Below are 15,020 nucleotides of genomic sequence, written 5' to 3'. Positions count from 1 at the left end.
GTTTGGGCCGGGAGATTGGAGTGTGGGCAGGGAAACGGGTATTGGGGCAGGGAAACGGGTATTGGGGCACGGAAACGGGTATTGGGGCATGGAAACGGGCACTGGGGCAGGGAAACGGGTATTGGGGCACGGAAACGGGCACTGGGGCAGGGAAACGGGCACTGGGGCATGGAAACGGGTATTGGGGCAGGGAAACGGGCATTGGGGCACGGAAACGGGTATTGGGGCATGGAAACGGGTATTGGGGCATGGAAACGGGTATTGGGGCAGGGAAACGGGTATTGGGGCATGGAAACGGGCACTGGGGCACGGAAACGGGCACTGGGGCATGGAAACGGGCACTGGGGCATGGAAACGGGTATTGGGGCACGGAAACGGGCATTGGGGCATGGAAACGGGCACTGGGGCACGGAAACGGGCACTGGGGCACGGAAACGGGCACTGGGGCAGGGAAACGCATATTGGGGCATGGAAACGGGTATTGGGGCACGGAAACGGGCACTGGGGCATGGAAACGGGCACTGGGGCACGGAAAGGGACACTGGGGCACGGAAACGGGCACTGGGGCAGGGAAACGGCCGTTCCGGGAGGCAGAATTCACCTTTGCCGTTGCCGGCGGCGTCGCCCGTGTTGGCGATCAGGATGTCCCCGTTGGGCAGCGGGTGGGTGACGGCCAGGTAGCCCTTGTTGCACTTCCAGAACACATCCACGGGCTCGATCGTCTGCAAAGAGCAGCGCAGATTCGGCCTCCGCCCGCCCGGCGCCTTTCCCGGCCTCGCGGAATCCTCCCTCCGAGCCTCCCTCCGGACCCCCCGCCCTTGCCGGCCCTCGCTGCCGCCCCGGGCTCGCCCCGGCCGTACCTTGCAGATCCGCGGCGCCCGGCACTGGGAGCCCACATCCACCACGTAGATGCGGGAGGAGATGAGGCAGGGCAGGACCAGCCGGCTCCATCTGGCCGCGGCGCCGCTGTCGAAGCAGCCGCAGGCGGGGCCCCAGCCCGCGCAGTGCAGCTCGTCCTTGAGGTTGGGCATGGGCAGCCGGTGGATCACCTGGGCACGGCCAAGGCAGCTCAGGCCGGGCCGGGCCGGGCCAGCCCCGCGGGGAGCGGCCCCGGGCTTTGGGGGGCTCCGGAGAGGGACCGGGAGCGGCCCCGGGCTCCGGGGGGCTCGGGAGAGGCACCGGGAGCGGCCCCGGGCTTTGGGGGGCTCCGGAGAGGGGCCGGGAGCGGCCCCGGGCTTTGGGGGGCTCGGGAGAGGCACCGGGAGCGGCCCCGGGCTTTGGGGGGCTCGGGAGAGGGGCCGGGAGCGGCCCCGGGGCTTTGGGGGGCTCCGGAGAGGGGCCGGGAGCGGCCCCGGGCTCCGGGGGGCTCGGGAGAAGGACCGGGAGCGGCCCCGGGCTTTGGGGGGCTCCGGAGAGGGGCCGGGAGCGGCCCCGGGCTTCGGGGGGCTCCGGAGAGGGACCGGGAGCGGCCCCGGGGCTTTGGGGGGCTCCGGAGAGGAGCCGGGAGCGGCCCCGGGGTTCGGGGGGCTCGGGAGAAGGACCGGGAGCGGCCCCGGGCTCCGGGGGGCTCCGGAGAGGGGCCGGGAGCGGCCCCGGGCTCCGGGGGGCTCGGGAGAGGGGCCGGGAGCGGCCCCGGGCTTTGGGGGGCTCGGGAGAGGGGCCGGGAGCGGCCCCGGGCTTTGGGGGGCTCGGGAGAGGGACCGGGAGCGGCCCCGGGCTTTGGGGGGCTCCGGGAGAAGGACCGGGAGCGGCCCCGGGTTTTGGGGGGCTCCGGAGAGGGGCCGGGAGCGGCCCCGGGAGCAGAGGGCACGGCGAGAAGGTGCTCCCCGGTTTTTTCCCGGTAAGAAGCGCTGCCCGGGCGGCCCCGGAGGGCGCGGGGAGCGCGGCCCCGCAGCGGTCCCGCCCCGGGCCCGGCGGGGCCGGTACCTGGCCGTAGCTGCAGGAGCGCGGGTTGAGGTCCACGGTGGCCAGGAAATCGGGCTGCTCGCTGCAGGTGCACCTGTAGGTGCAGGTCACGTAGGCGACCTCCTCCCGCGGCGCTGCGGACACAGAAGCGCGCTCAGACCGCGCCGGGAAGCCCCGAACGGCCCCGGGGGAGCTCCGGGCAGCTCCCGCGAGTGACCGCCGGGATTCCCGGGCTGCTGCGATTCCCTCCGGCGCCCCCCGGCCGGGCCTGGGGCCGCTCCTGACCCGGGAACAACCGGGAGGAATCTCCGGCAGCTCTGGGAAAGGGGCTCAGCGCCGACGCTGGGCTCAGGGGGACCCCCGAAAACCCGCAGCCCCCCGAGGCAGCCCAGCCCCGTGGGCAGCACTCGCCTTTCAGCACTTCGGGACACGCGGGGTACTCGTAGCACGGAGCTCTGCACCTGTCTGGGGAGCAGAGGGGACACCGTGAGCCCGGCCCGGGCCCCGCACCCCGAGCCCGTTCCGAGGGTCCCTCCGTCCCGCGGGACCCCCGGGGCCGCCCCGGGGCCAGCCCGGCCCTCCCCGCGCCCCGCAGCGAGCGCTCGGGGTGGCGCTGCCCCTCCCGGCTGCGGGACAGGGACCCCGGGACAGCGCGGGGCCCGGCCCGGGACAGCGGAGCCCGCGGGGACCGCTCCCCGCCGCGGCGACGGGACCGAGCACGGACGGCACGGGGACAGAGAGGTGTCCGCGGGACGGGCACGGCGGGGACGGAGCTGTCCCCCAGAGCCGGGACACGCTGGAAGCTCCGGCACGGACAATTGCCCCGGATGCCCGGGGCTGCGCCCGAGCCCGCGGGGGTCCCTTACCCATGGCTGCAGCTTCGGGGGTCGCGGTGCTGGCGGCGGAGGAGCCGGAGCCGAGGGGCAGCTGCTGCTGGCTCGGGGCTGGAGCGGCTGTGCCGTGCCCTGCCTGCTGCCGGGGGCCTTTTATCCCCGCCGAGGGCTGGGGGAGCGCGGCCGAGCCCGGGGAGGGGCTGCCCAGCGCCTGGGAGGTGCCGGGCGGCGCTGCGGCTTCTCTCCTCCTCCCCGCCGCCAATCTGGGCCCAAATCTGCTGCTCCCTGCAGCTCCCGAACCTCAAACCCCGCCGGCCCCGCCTGCTCCCGGCCTCGCTCCGCACGGAGCGGCCTCCGCCGAGCCGGGCCCGTGCCCGGGGCACCCCGCACCGCCTCCCGGTCCTCGCAGGGGCAGCCCGGTCCCCGTCCCCATCCCAGGGATCAGCCGGGGGCTCCCGGGGATCCCGCGCTGGCCCCGCAGCGTCCCCGAGCTCAGCCTGGAGGAAAGGGCGATCCCGGCGAATTCCGGGTCTGCCTGGAGGGATTTGGGGTCTGATCCCAGGAACAGGTCCAGGACAAGAGGGAACGGCCTCGAGCTCTGCCAGGGGAGGCTCAGGGTGGGAAATCTGCGGAAATTCTCCCTGCAAACGGGAAAATGCCTCTCACTGCCCGGTGAGATTTGGAGTGGCCGCCCCTGAAGAATTCCCGGACGTTTTTCTGGTTGATCGGGGGGGATTGACCCATCTTGGACTCGGTGATCCTGGGTGGATTTTCCAGCGCCAAAAATCCTGAAATTCTCGGAAAGGTCCGTTTAATACTCTGTGGAATTTCCAAACCCAAATAATCCTGGAATTCTCTGAAAGGTCCCTTTAACACTCAGCGCTATTTCCAAACATGAAACCCAGTTCCTAAATCCCCCCAAAGTGAGCGAATCCTACAACAACCACAGCAAATGAACGTTTGGAAGAGCTCGACATTCCCGTGCTGAGCCTGGCCGGGAGGACATAAAGCTGCGGCTGATAAGATAAGGGTGCTGATAACAGCCGCGATATTTCCTGCCCCTCCCTGCGCCCGGGTGAGCTGGGCTGGTTCTCCCTGTGCTCCTTGCGGCTTTTCCATGACCACAGGTGGGGGCAGCGTCCCTCCAGCCCGGCTCGGGAAGTTTCCCGGCTTCTCCTGCTCATCCCCACTTCCTATAATCCAGGGAAAATCAGATTTCTCCCGTTCCTGACACTGCACATCGCGTTTATCTCCCCCGATTTGGAAGGGATTCACCTGGGATCTGTCCCGCCCGTCCCTAAAAGCCTCTGGAGCTGGACATTCCTGCCCCGTGGAGGGAGGAAAGGCCACCCGGAGCCCTTCAACTCCCTCATTCCAAGCGGATCCAGAGGAGCGAGAGGCGCCCTGGAATTTCCTCAGGCTTTGGCGGCTCCTCGGGGTCCGCTCGCCCAAAAAGCTTCAAAGCGTTGGGAATTTTGGGACCCAGCCCAGGGCAGCGGCTCCTCCTCGCCGGCTTTTGCTGTTGGTTTGGGGGTCCGGGCGTTCCCTGGAGCAATCCCGATCCCGAGGGAATTGGGGGCTCCCCGCGTGTCCCCCTCGGCAGGGACAGGGACAAATCTCCTCCCTCGGTCCCGTTCCAAGTCCCGCTCCGTGCTGCAGCGGGGCCCTCCCGGAGTTTGGGGCTGTGGCACCGAGGAAAAGGAGCTCGCGGGTTCCCCCGAGTGTGATTTTTTCCTGGTATTTTTTTTGGGTGGTAGAGCGGGGAACAAGCTCCCGAGCTCATCCATTGCCACCTGCCTTCCACTGGCCGTGGAATTTCGGATTTTGTCCACACTTTCAGGTGAACTCGGGAGCCAGCTCCCAAAAATCACCCTTTTCCCACCGAGTCATCAGAAAATCTGGGAATTCTTGGCTTGGGAGGGAATTTATGCTCAAGGCTTTCACCCTGTTCGGTGCCCGCGGCTGATGGGAGAGCCGGGAGCGCTGCGCAGCCCCGGGAGCGGCTCGTGGATGGAATTCCAGCCCGGCACAGAATGGCCGGTGGGATTTGGGGCTCGCTCCATGAACGGAAACGTTTTCCCAAAGTCTGCCGCTGCTCAGTGCCCGGCCGAGGGGTCGGGACGCTGCGAAGGGAGGACGGAGAGCTCAGGAAATCGGGATTTAGGACGGGAGGTGCTGAAGGAGCCCCGGCCCCGCTGGGGCAGAGCTCGGGGGAAGCCGAAGCCTCGCCGGGAGCTGCGGGCGGCCGGAGCCGGGAACTGTCCGAGGCGGCGGCGGAGCCGCGGCTCGTCCCGCAGCCCCAATCCCGGCGTGTCGCTCCCGGGGGCCGGAGGAGCCGGTGGCGAGCGGGCAGGAGCGGCCGGCGGGGCGGGGCAGTGGCCGCAGGGTGCCGGGGCTTGTCCTGCGGCCACGGGAGCTGCGCTGGGCCGGCGCTTATCTCGCTCTTATCAGCGCCGAGCGGGGACAGGCAGGGACACGGCGACGTCAGCACGGGAAGCCACCGGGAGCAGCGCGGCTCCTTAATGAGGGGCGGGCTAATGAGCCGGCTAATGAGGGGCGGGCTAATGAGCCGGCTAATGAGCGGGTGTACAGTGCCAGGGGAAGGAGCAGGTGGGGACAGCAGGGGCAGCGCGGGGGACACCGGCCCGGCCCAGGGGGGACCAAAGCGGAGCTGGAGGCCAAGGGCAGCCCCGGGACAGAGCCCGGGAGCGCTGCCGGAATTCCCGGAATTCCCGGAGCTTCCCAGCGGGAAGCGGCTCCGCGGCCGGGCTGGAGGAGCTGCGGCTGCGGGAGGGGTCTCTGCCCCGGGAGGGGTCCCTGCCCCGGGAGGGGTCCCTGCCCCGGGAGGGGTCTCTGCCCCGGGAGGGGTCCCTGCCCCGGGAGGGGTCTCTGCCCCGGGAGGGGTCCCTGCCCCGGGAGGGGTCTCTGCCCCGGGAGGGGTCCCTGCCCCGGGAGGGGTCCCTGCCCCGGGAGGGGTCCCTGCCCACGGCACGGGGGCACGAGCGGAGCTCTGGGCTCCATTCCCTGACCGTGCCGCGATGTTGGGGATGGGAGCTGGAGCCGTTCCCTTGGCTGCGGCGGGGCCGGTGCCGCCCTTGCCCGGCCCGGGGGGCTCCGAGCCCCGGTCGGGCCGGGACAGCCCCAGGGATGGGGCGGCTCTGGGGTCCTTGGCTGTGCCCCCTTCTTTGGGCTTTTCCCAACATCCCAGAGGGATTCCCGTGCTGGGATCTGCCCGATCCCGGGGAATCCTGAGCTCCGTCCTTCTCTTGGTGCTGCTTTCGCCCAGATCTCGGCTTCTTTCCGGACATCGGCCTCAGAGCCGCTTTTTCCAAGATTTCTCCTCACCTTCAGGATTTAATTGAAGCCTTTCCTGTCCCAGAGTGTCGCTGGCTGTCCCTGGGTCACCGCTGGGTTTGCCCTGGTGCCTGGGCAGGTCCTGGTTGGGCTCGGTGCCGATCCCAGGTGTTGGCTCTGCCCTGGAAGTGGTTTTTTGTACTTTTCCACCCCAAAACACAATCGTTTTTGTGACTTCGCTGCCCGCACAGTGCAGAGAAGGCCTGCAAGGCTCTGGCCGCTGTCCTTTCGGCCCCAGTTCCCAGTGCTGAGCTCCCCAAATCCCCGAGTCCGCAGCGGGCCCCACGTCCCCAGCCTCAGGTGCCACCCTGGGAGGCTGCCCCGAGTCCTGCCCTGGCTGCTGCTGCCCCCGGGGGGCTCAGGGAGGATTTCCTGAGGGTCCCCGGTGTCCCTTGGGTCGGTCCAGGTTCCCTGGGAAACTCCAAGCAGCTCCCCGAGCTCATCCCGGTGTCCCCGAGCTCCCAGGCCCCCGTCCCTGTGCAGAGCCCGCTCGGGGACGCTGCGGGGCCAGCGCGGGATCCCCGGGAGCCCCCGGCTGATCCCTGGGATGGGGACGGGGACCGGGCTGCCCCTGCGAGGACCGGGAGCCGGTGCGGGGTGCCCCGGGCACGGGCCCGGCTCGGCGGAGGCCGCTCCGTGCGGAGCGAGGCCGGGAGCAGGCGGGGCCGGCGGGGTTTGAGGTTCGGGAGCTGCAGGGAGCAGCAGATTTGGGCCCAGATTGGCGGCGGGGAGGAGGAGAGAAGCCGCAGCGCCGCCCGGCACCTCCCAGGCGCTGGGCAGCCCCTCCCCGGGCTCGGCCGCGCTCCCCCAGCCCTCGGCGGGGATAAAAGGCCCCCGGCAGCAGGCAGGGCACGGCACAGCCGCTCCAGCCCCGAGCCAGCAGCAGCTGCCCCTCGGCTCCGGCTCCTCCGCCGCCAGCACCGCGACCCCCGAAGCTGCAGCCATGGGTAAGGGACCCCCGCGGGCTCGGGCGCAGCCCCGGGCATCCGGGGCAATTGTCCGTGCCGGAGCTTCCAGCGTGTCCCGGCTCTGGGGGACAGCTCCGTCCCCGCCGTGCCCGTCCCGCGGACACCTCTCTGTCCCCGTGCCGTCCGTGCTCGGTCCCGTCGCCGCGGCGGGGAGCGGTCCCCGCGGGCTCCGCTGTCCCGGGCCGGGCCCCGCGCTGTCCCGGGGTCCCTGTCCCGCAGCCGGGAGGGGCAGCGCCACCCCGAGCGCTCGCTGCGGGGCCCGGGGAGGGCCGGGCTGGCCCCGGGGCGGCCCCGGGGGTCCCGCGGGACGGAGGGACCCTCGGAACGGGCTCGGGGTGCGGGGCCCGGGCCGGGCTCACGGTGTCCCCTCTGCTCCCCAGACAGGTGCAGAGCTCCGTGCTACGAGTACCCCGCGTGTCCCGAAGTCCTGAAAGGCGAGTGCTGGCCACGGGGCTGGGCTGCCTCGGGGGGCTGCGGGTTTTCGGGGTCCCCCTGAGCCCAGCGTCGGCGCTGAGCCCCTTTCCCAGAGCTGCCGGAGATTCCTCCCGGTTGTTCCCGGGTCAGGAGCGGCCCCAGGCCCGGCCGGGGGGCGCCGGAGGGAATCGCAGCAGCCCGGGAATCCCGGCGGTCACTCGCGGGAGCTGCCCGGAGCTCCCCCGGGGCCGTTCGGGGCTTCCCGGCGCGGTCTGAGCGCGCTTCTGTGTCCGCAGCGCCGCGGGAGGAGGTCGCCTACGTGACCTGCACCTACAGGTGCACCTGCAGCGAGCAGCCCGATTTCCTGGCCACCGTGGACCTCAACCCGCGCTCCTGCAGCTACGGCCAGGTACCGGCCCCGCCGGGCCCGGGGCGGGACCGCTGCGGGGCCGCGCTCCCCGCGCCCTCCGGGGCAGCGCTTCTTACCGGGAAAAAACCGGGGAGCACCTTCTCCCCGTGCCCTCTGCTCCCGGGGCCGCTCCCGGTCCTTCTCCCGAGCATCCCAAAACCCGGGGCCGCTCCCGGCCCCTCTCCCCAGCCCCCCAAAACCCGGGGCCGCTCCCGGCCCCTCTCCGGAGCCCCCCAAAACCCGGGGCCGCTCCCGGTGCCTCTCCGGAGCCCCCCAAAGCCCGGGGCCGCTCCCGGTCCCTCTCCGGAGCCCCCCAAAACCCGGGGCCGCTCCCGGTCCCTCTCCCGAGGCCCCCAAAGCCCGGGGCTGCTCCCGGCCCCTCTCCCGAGCCCCCCAAGCCCGGGGCCGCTCCCGGTGCCTCTCCGGAGCCCCCCAAAGCCCGGGGCCGCTCCCGGCCCCTCTCCCGAGCCCCCCGAAACCCGGGGCCGCTCCCGGCCCCTCTCCCGAGCCCCCCGAAGCCCGGGGCCGCTCCCGGCCCCTCTCCCGAGCCCCCCGAAACCCGGGGCCGCTCCCGGCCCCTCTCCCGAGCCCCCCAAAGCCCGGGGCCGCTCCCGGCCCCTCTCCGGAGCCCCCCGGAGCCCGGGGCCGCTCCCCGCGGGGCTGGCCCGGCCCGGCCCGGCCTGAGCTGCCTTGGCCGTGCCCAGGTGATCCACCGGCTGCCCATGCCCAACCTCAAGGACGAGCTGCACTGCGCGGGCTGGGGCCCCGCCTGCGGCTGCTTCGAGAGCGGCGCCGCGGCCAGAAGGAGCCGGCTGGTCCTGCCCTGCCTCATCTCCTCCCGCATCTACGTGGTGGATGTGGGCTCCCAGTGCCGGGCGCCGCGGATCTGCAAGGTACGGCCGGGGCGAGCCCGGGGCGGCAGCGAGGGCCGGGAAGGGCGGGGGGTCCGGAGGGAGGCTCGGAGGGAGGATTCCGCGAGGCCGGGAAAGGCGCCGGGCGGGCGGAGGCCGAATCTGCGCTGCTCTTTGCAGACGATCGAGCCCGTGGATGTGTTCTGGAAGTGCAACAAGGGCTACCTGGCCGTCACCCACCCGCTGCCCAACGGGGACATCCTGATCGCCAACACGGGCGACGCCGCCGGCAACGGCAAAGGTGAATTCTGCCTCCCGGAACGGCCGTTTCCGTGCCCCAGTGCCCGTTTCCGTGCCCCAATATCCGTTTCCCTGCCCCAGTGCCCGTTTCCGTGCCCCAGTGCCCGTTTCCATGCCCCAATACCCGTTTCCGTGCCCCAATACCCGTTTCCATGCCCCAGTGCCCGTTTCCATGCCCCAGTGCCCGTTTCCGTGCCCCAATACCCGTTTCCGTGCCCCAATACCCGTTTCCATGCCCCAGTGCCCGTTTCTGTGCCCCAGTGCCCGTTTCCCTGCCCCAGTGCTCGTTTCCATGCCCCAGTGCCCGTTTCCATGCCCCAATGCCCGTTTCCGTGCCCCTGTGCCCGTTTCCGTGCCCCAGTGCCCGTTTCCATGCCCCAATACCCGTTTCCCTGCCCCAGTGCCCGTTTCCATGCCCCAGTGCCCGTTTCCGTGCCCCACTACCCGTTTCCGTGCCCCAATACCCGTTTCCGTGCCCCAATACCCGTTTCCGTGCCCCTGTGCCCGTTTCCCTGCCCCAATGCCCGTTTCCATGCCCCAGTACCCGTTTCCGTGCCCAAATGCCCGTTTCCCTGCCCCAATACCCGTTTCCCTGCCCCAATACCCGTTTCCCTGCCCCAGTGCCCGTTTCCGTGCCCCAATACCCGTTTCTGTGCCCCAATACCCGTTTCCGTGCCCCAATACCCGTTTCCGTGCCCCAATACCCGTTTCCGTGCCCCAATACCCGTTTCCGTGCCCCAATACCCGTTTCCGTGCCCCAATACCCGTTTCCCTGCCCACACTCCAATCTCCCGGCCCAAACTCCCATCCCGGGAGTCCCGCTGGGAACGCGGGCCCTGGCCTTGTCACCGCCGCGTCCCTCGCGTGGCCCAGGTGGCTTCGTGCTGCTGGACGGAGAGACCTACGGCCTGAAGGGCAACTGGGAGAACGAGTGTGAGGTTCCCCCGAGCGGCCACGACTTCTGGTACCAGGCCCAGCACAACGTCCTGGTCAGCTCGGCCGGGCTGGTGCCCAGGCTGGCCGGGCGTGGCTTCAACCCCGAGGACCTCAAGAAAGGTGGGGACCCGCGGGGGCAGCGATGGCAGCGCCGAGCGCGGGGCTGGCACGGCTCGGTGCCCCCGAGAGGCGATTTGTGCCCCGGAGCCTTTGCCAGGCTCGGGCTGAGCATGGGCAGGGCTGGAACCCAGGGCGGGCAGGGCCGGGCTGCTCCCAGGCCGGCAATTCTCTGTGCTGTCCAAAAATCCTGCATTTCTCTGTGCTCTCCAAAAATCCCGCATTTCTCTGTGCTCTCCAAAAATCCCGCATTTCTCTGTGCTCTATCCAAATCCCGCATTTCTCTGTGCTGTCCAAAAATCCTGCATTTCTCTGTGCTCTCCAAAAATCCTGCATTTCTCTGTGCTCTCCAAAAATCCCGCATTTCTCTGTGCTCTCCAAAAATCCTGCATTTCTCTGTGTCCTCCCCAAATCCTGCATTTCTCTGTGCTCTCCCCAAATCCCGCATTTCTCTGTGTCCTCCCCAAATCCTGCATTTCTCTGTGCTCTCCAAAAATCCTGCATTTCTCTGTGCTCTCCCCAAATCCTGCATTTCTCTGTGCTCTCCAAAAATCCCGCATTTCTCTGTGCTCTCCCCAAATCCTGCATTTCTCTGTGCTCTCCCCAAATCCTGCATTTCTCTGTGCTCTCCAAAAATCCTGCATTTCTCTGTGTCCTCCCCAAATCCCGCATTTCTCTGCGTCCTCCCCAAATCCTGCATTTCTCTGTGCTCTCCAAAAATCCCGCATTTCTCTGTGCTCTCCAAAAATCCCGCATTTCTCTGTGCTCTCCAAAAATCCTGCATTTCTCTGTGCTCTCCCCAAATCCCGCATTTCTCTGTGCTCTCCCCAAATCCTGCATTTCTCTGTGCTCTCCAAGAATCCTGCATTTCTCTGTGCTCTCCAAAAATCCCGCAATTCTCTGTGCTCTCCAAAAATCCCGCATTTCTCTGTGTCCTCCCCAAATCCCGCATTTCTCTGTGCTCTCCCCAAATCCCGCATTTCTCTGTGTCCTCCCCAAATCCTGCATTTCTCTGTGCTCTCCCCAAATCCTGCATTTCTCTGTGCTCTCCCCAAATCCTGCATTTCTCTGTGTCCTCCCCAAATCCCGCATTTCTCTGTGCTCTCCCCAAATCCCGCATTTCTCTGTGTCCTCCCCAAATCCTGCATCTCTCTGTGTCCTCCCCAAATCCCGCATTTCTCTGTGCTCTCCAAAAATCCTGCATTTCTCTGTGCTCTCCCCAAATCCCGCATTTCTCTGTGTCCTCCCCAAATCCTGCATTTCTCTGTGCTCTCCCCAAATCCCGCATTTCTCTGTGTCCTCCCCAAATCCTGCATTTCTCTGTGCTCTCCAAAAATCCTGCATTTCTCTGTGCTCTCCCCAAATCCTGCATTTCTCTGTGCTCTCCCCAAATCCCGCATTTCTCTGTGCTCTCCCCTAATCCTGCATTTCTCTGTGTCCTCCCCAGCTCCTGCCTGTCCCAGTGTCGCCTCCCCAGCCCTGCCCTTTCCTGCCTGTGCCCAGCTCTGACTCCGGGGAGCCGTGCCCGTCCCCGGGCGCCCCCGAGCCTTTCCCCCCGTGTCCCGCAGGGCTCTTCGGCCGCCGCCTGAACGTGTGGAACTTGTCGTGCCGCAGCCTCACGCAGTGCTTCGACCTGGGCGAGGATTCGCTGCCGCTGACCGTGCGCTTCCTGCACAGCCCCGAGGCCGCCGAGGGCTACGTGGGCTGTGCGCTGAGCGGGGCCATCTTCCGCCTCTCCAGAGCCTGCGAGGCGAGTGGAGGAGGAGGAGGAGGAGGAGGAGGAGGAGGAGGAGGAGGAGGAGGAGGAGGAGGAGGATGAGGAGGAGGAGGAGGAGGAGGAGGAGGAGGAGGAGGAGGAGGAGGAGGAGGAGGACGAGGACGAGGACGAGGAGAGGAGGATGAGGAGGAGGAGGATGAGGAGGAGGAGGAGGAGGAGGAGGAGGAGGAGGAGGAGGAGGAGGAGGAGGCGCGGGGCCAGGGAGCCGCGGGTCCGGGGCTGGCGGGGCAGCGGGGCAATGAGCCCGCTGTGCCCGGCTCGGCTCGGCTCGGGCCGGGGGCAGCGCGGGCTGAGCCGGGCTCGGTGTCCCTGTGCAGAGAGACAACTGGGCCGTGGAGGAAGTGATCCGGATCCCGGCCAAGGACGTGAGGGGCTGGATCATGCCCACCATGCCAGGTTCGTGTGCCCTCGGGGCTGGCATTGCTGTGGGCTCGGCGCGTTCTGCAGCCGGGCACAGCCCGGGCAGGTGACCCGAGCCCGGCTGTGTGACCCCAGAGCCGGCTGGGTGGTCCCAGAGCCGGCTGGGTGGTCCCAGACCCGGTTGGGTGGTCCTAGAGCCCAACTGGGTGGTCCCACAGCCCTGCAGGGTGGTCCCAGAGCCCGGCTCGGTGGTCCCAGAGCCCGGCTGGGTGACCCCAGACCCGGCTCGGTGGTCCCAGACCCGGCTGGATAACCCCAGAGCCCGGCTCGGTGGTCCCAGAGCCCGGCTGGGTGGCCCCAGAGCCCGGCTGGGTGGTCCTAGAGCCCGGCTGGGTGGCCCCAGAGCCCGGCTGGGTGGTCCCAGACCCGGCTGGGTGACCCCAGAGCCCGGGCAGGTGACCCCAGACCCGGCTGGGTGGTCCTAGAGCCCGGCTGGGTGGTCCCAGAGCCCGGCTGGGTGACCCCGAATCCTGGCCGAACCCGCATCCTGGCCGAGCCCGATTTCCCCATCGCTGCCCCAAGGCCAGCTCGGGCCAGGTGCCCGTGCCCTGCCCCGGTTCTGCCCGTGCCCTGAGCCCCGGCTCTGCCCGCAGCCTTCATCGCCGACCTCGTCATCAGCCCGGACGACCGGTTCCTGTACGTGAGCAATTGGTGGCACGGGGACATCCGGCAGTACGAGCTGGCCAGGAACTGCAAGCCCCGGCTGGTGGGGCAGGTGAGGGGCAGCGCCCGGCCCGGGGGGAGCGGGGCCGCGGCCGCGGAACGCTCGTGTGCCAGCGCGGCCCTTGCAGGTGTTCGTGGGCGGCAGCATCCTGCGAGAGGGCCCCGTGACCGTGTGCAGGGACGAGGAGCTCAAGGGCCAGCCCGAGCCGCTGGTGCTCAAGGTGAGCGGCCGCAGGGCCGGCAGCGCCGGGCGGGCCGGGGGAGCGGGGCTGGGGCTGTGGGGGGGCGTGGGGGGCGTGGGGGGGCGTGGGGGGGGTGTGGGTGGGTGTGGGTGGGTGTGTGCTCACCTGAGCGTGGGTGTGACCCTCTGCTGGCTCTCACTGCCCCTGATGGCACACAGCCCCAGTGACCCCAGTGCCCCCAGTCCGTGTGTCCCAGTGCCCCCAGTCCCGTGTCCCAGTGCCCCCAGTGCCCCAGTCCCCCCAGTACCCCCAGTCCCGTGTCCCAGTGCCCCCAGTCCCGTGTCCCAGTGCTCCCAGTCCCGTGTCCCAGTGCTCCCAGTCCCGTGTCCCAGTGCCCCAGTACCCCCAGTCCCGTGTCCCAGTGCTCCCAGTCCCCTGTCCCAGTACCCCCAGTCCCGTGTCCCAGTACCCCCAGTCCCGTGTCCCAGTGCCCCCAGTACCCCCAGCCCCGTGTCCCAGTGCTCCCAGTCCCGTGTCCCAGTGCCCCCAGTACCCCCAGCCCCGTGTCCCAGTGCTCCCAGTCCCGTGTCCCAGTGCTCCCAGTAACCCAGTCCCATGTCCCAGTGCAAGCGCGTGTACGGCGGCCCCGCCTCGCTGCAGCTGAGCCTGGACGGGAAGCGGCTCTACGTGACCAACTCCTTCTACAGCACCTGGGACCAGCAGTTCTACCCCAGCCTGATCAAGTGAGCCACTCCCGGCTGCCAAAGGCTCCCGGGCCCGGGCGGCCGTGGGGAAGGGGCCGCGACCCCTCGGGGCTGCCCCGGAGCCGCTCCCGGCCGAGCCCCGGCGGGGCCGGGACTGAGCCGAGCCCGGGCTGAGCTCGGCCCAAGCGGGTCCGGCCTGGCCGGGCGCGGCCGGAGCCGCTGCAGGGGGAGCTGGGGAGGGGAAAGAGGCGCGGAGCCCGTGCTGGGCTCGGGTTTGTGCCCGTGCTGGGCTCGGGTTTGTGCCCGTGCTGGGCTCGGGTTTGTGCCCGTGCTGGGCACGGGTTTGTGCCCGTGCTGGGCTCGGGTTTGTGCCCGTCCTGGGCTCGGGTTTGTGCCCGTCCTGCCCTCGGGTTTGTGCCCGTGCTGGGCTCGGGTTTGTGCCCGTCCTGGGCTCGGGTTTGTGCCCGTGCTGGGCTCGGGTTTGTGCCCGTCCTGCTCTCGGGTTTGTGCCCGTCCTGTCTCGGGTTTGTGCCCGTGCTGGGCTCGGGTTTGTGCCCGTCCTGCTCTCGGGTTTGTGCCCGTCCTGCGCTCGGGTTTGTGCCCGTCCTGCTCTCGGGTCTGTCCCCCGCTCCGGGAACCGGCAGCCGCAGGCGCCCCCGGCCCGTCCCGCTGGCCCCGGGCCCGGGCGGCCCCGCCGCAGCCCCGGGCGGCTCCGGCGGCCCCGCGGTCGCTGTCGCCACGAGCCGCCGCTGTCCCCGCGCAGGGAGGGCTCGGTGATGCTGCAGCTCGACGTGGACACGGACAAGGGCGGCCTGAGCGTCAACAAGAACTTCCTGGTGGATTTCGGCAAGGAGCCCAACGGGCCGTGCCTGGCGCACGCCATTCGCTTCCCCGGCGGCGATTCCAAATCCGTGACCCTGCCCTGAGGGACCCCGGCAGCGCCGCTGGCCCCGGCAGCGCCGGCCTCGGCTGCGGGGCTCGGGCTCCGGGGGGATTCGGGATTCGGGGTGCCCTGGGTGATGGCTCGGGGGGATTCGGGTCTGGGGTGCCCTGGGTGATGGCTCGGGGGGATTCGGGATTTGGGGTGCCCTGGGTGATGGCTCGGGGGGATTCGGGATTTGGGGTGCCCTGGGTGATGGGCCTGGGGGATTTGGGGTGCCCTGGGTGATGGCTCGGGGGGATCCGGG

The 15,020-nt window shown here is 69.5% G+C and overlaps 2 protein-coding genes across 2 annotated transcripts in view; one reads left to right on the top strand and one right to left on the bottom strand.

Moving 5' to 3' along the window:
• Positions 1-3,482, bottom strand: part of LOC144247759 (methanethiol oxidase-like) — a 9,266-nt gene extending 5,784 nt beyond the window's left edge. The window contains exons 1-6 of the mRNA XM_077789342.1: positions 3,405-3,482; positions 3,083-3,336; positions 2,317-2,531; positions 1,927-2,039; positions 861-1,049; positions 602-722 (exon numbers count right to left, since the gene is read on the bottom strand). Of these exons, the coding sequence (XP_077645468.1) occupies positions 602-722; positions 861-1,049; positions 1,927-2,039; positions 2,317-2,531; positions 3,083-3,336; positions 3,405-3,482 (970 nt within the window). The remainder of the gene's footprint in view (positions 1-601; positions 723-860; positions 1,050-1,926; positions 2,040-2,316; positions 2,532-3,082; positions 3,337-3,404) is intronic.
• A 5,105-nt stretch (positions 3,483-8,587) lies between these two features.
• Positions 8,588-14,759, top strand: LOC110484443 (methanethiol oxidase-like). The gene is made up of 9 exons (XM_077789341.1): positions 8,588-8,776; positions 8,915-9,035; positions 9,908-10,090; positions 11,656-11,837; positions 12,182-12,260; positions 12,878-12,999; positions 13,076-13,168; positions 13,754-13,872; positions 14,597-14,759. Exons 1-9 carry the CDS (start codon positions 8,606-8,608, stop codon positions 14,757-14,759), a joined length of 1,233 nt encoding a protein of 410 aa, XP_077645467.1. The 5' UTR covers positions 8,588-8,605.
• The last annotated feature ends 261 nt before the right edge of the window (positions 14,760-15,020 follow it).

Source organism: Lonchura striata, chromosome 33 (assembly GCF_046129695.1).
Source record: "Lonchura striata isolate bLonStr1 chromosome 33, bLonStr1.mat, whole genome shotgun sequence".
Classification (NCBI taxonomy): Eukaryota; Metazoa; Chordata; class Aves; order Passeriformes; family Estrildidae; genus Lonchura; species Lonchura striata.
Note: the sequence above shows the minus strand (reverse complement) of the source record. Positions and strands in the feature narration are given on the sequence as shown.

Coding starts and splice junctions, on each gene's coding strand:
- LOC110484443 (XM_077789341.1), top strand. CDS start 8,606: ATGCCCAACCTCAAGGACGAGCTGCACTGCGCGGGCTGGGGCCCCGCC. Junction 8,777..8,914: donor GGGCGCCGCGGATCTGCAAG/GTACGGCCGGGG, acceptor TGCTCTTTGCAG/ACGATCGAGCCCGTGGATGT. Junction 13,169..13,753: donor CCGAGCCGCTGGTGCTCAAG/GTGAGCGGCCGC, acceptor CCCATGTCCCAG/TGCAAGCGCGTGTACGGCGG.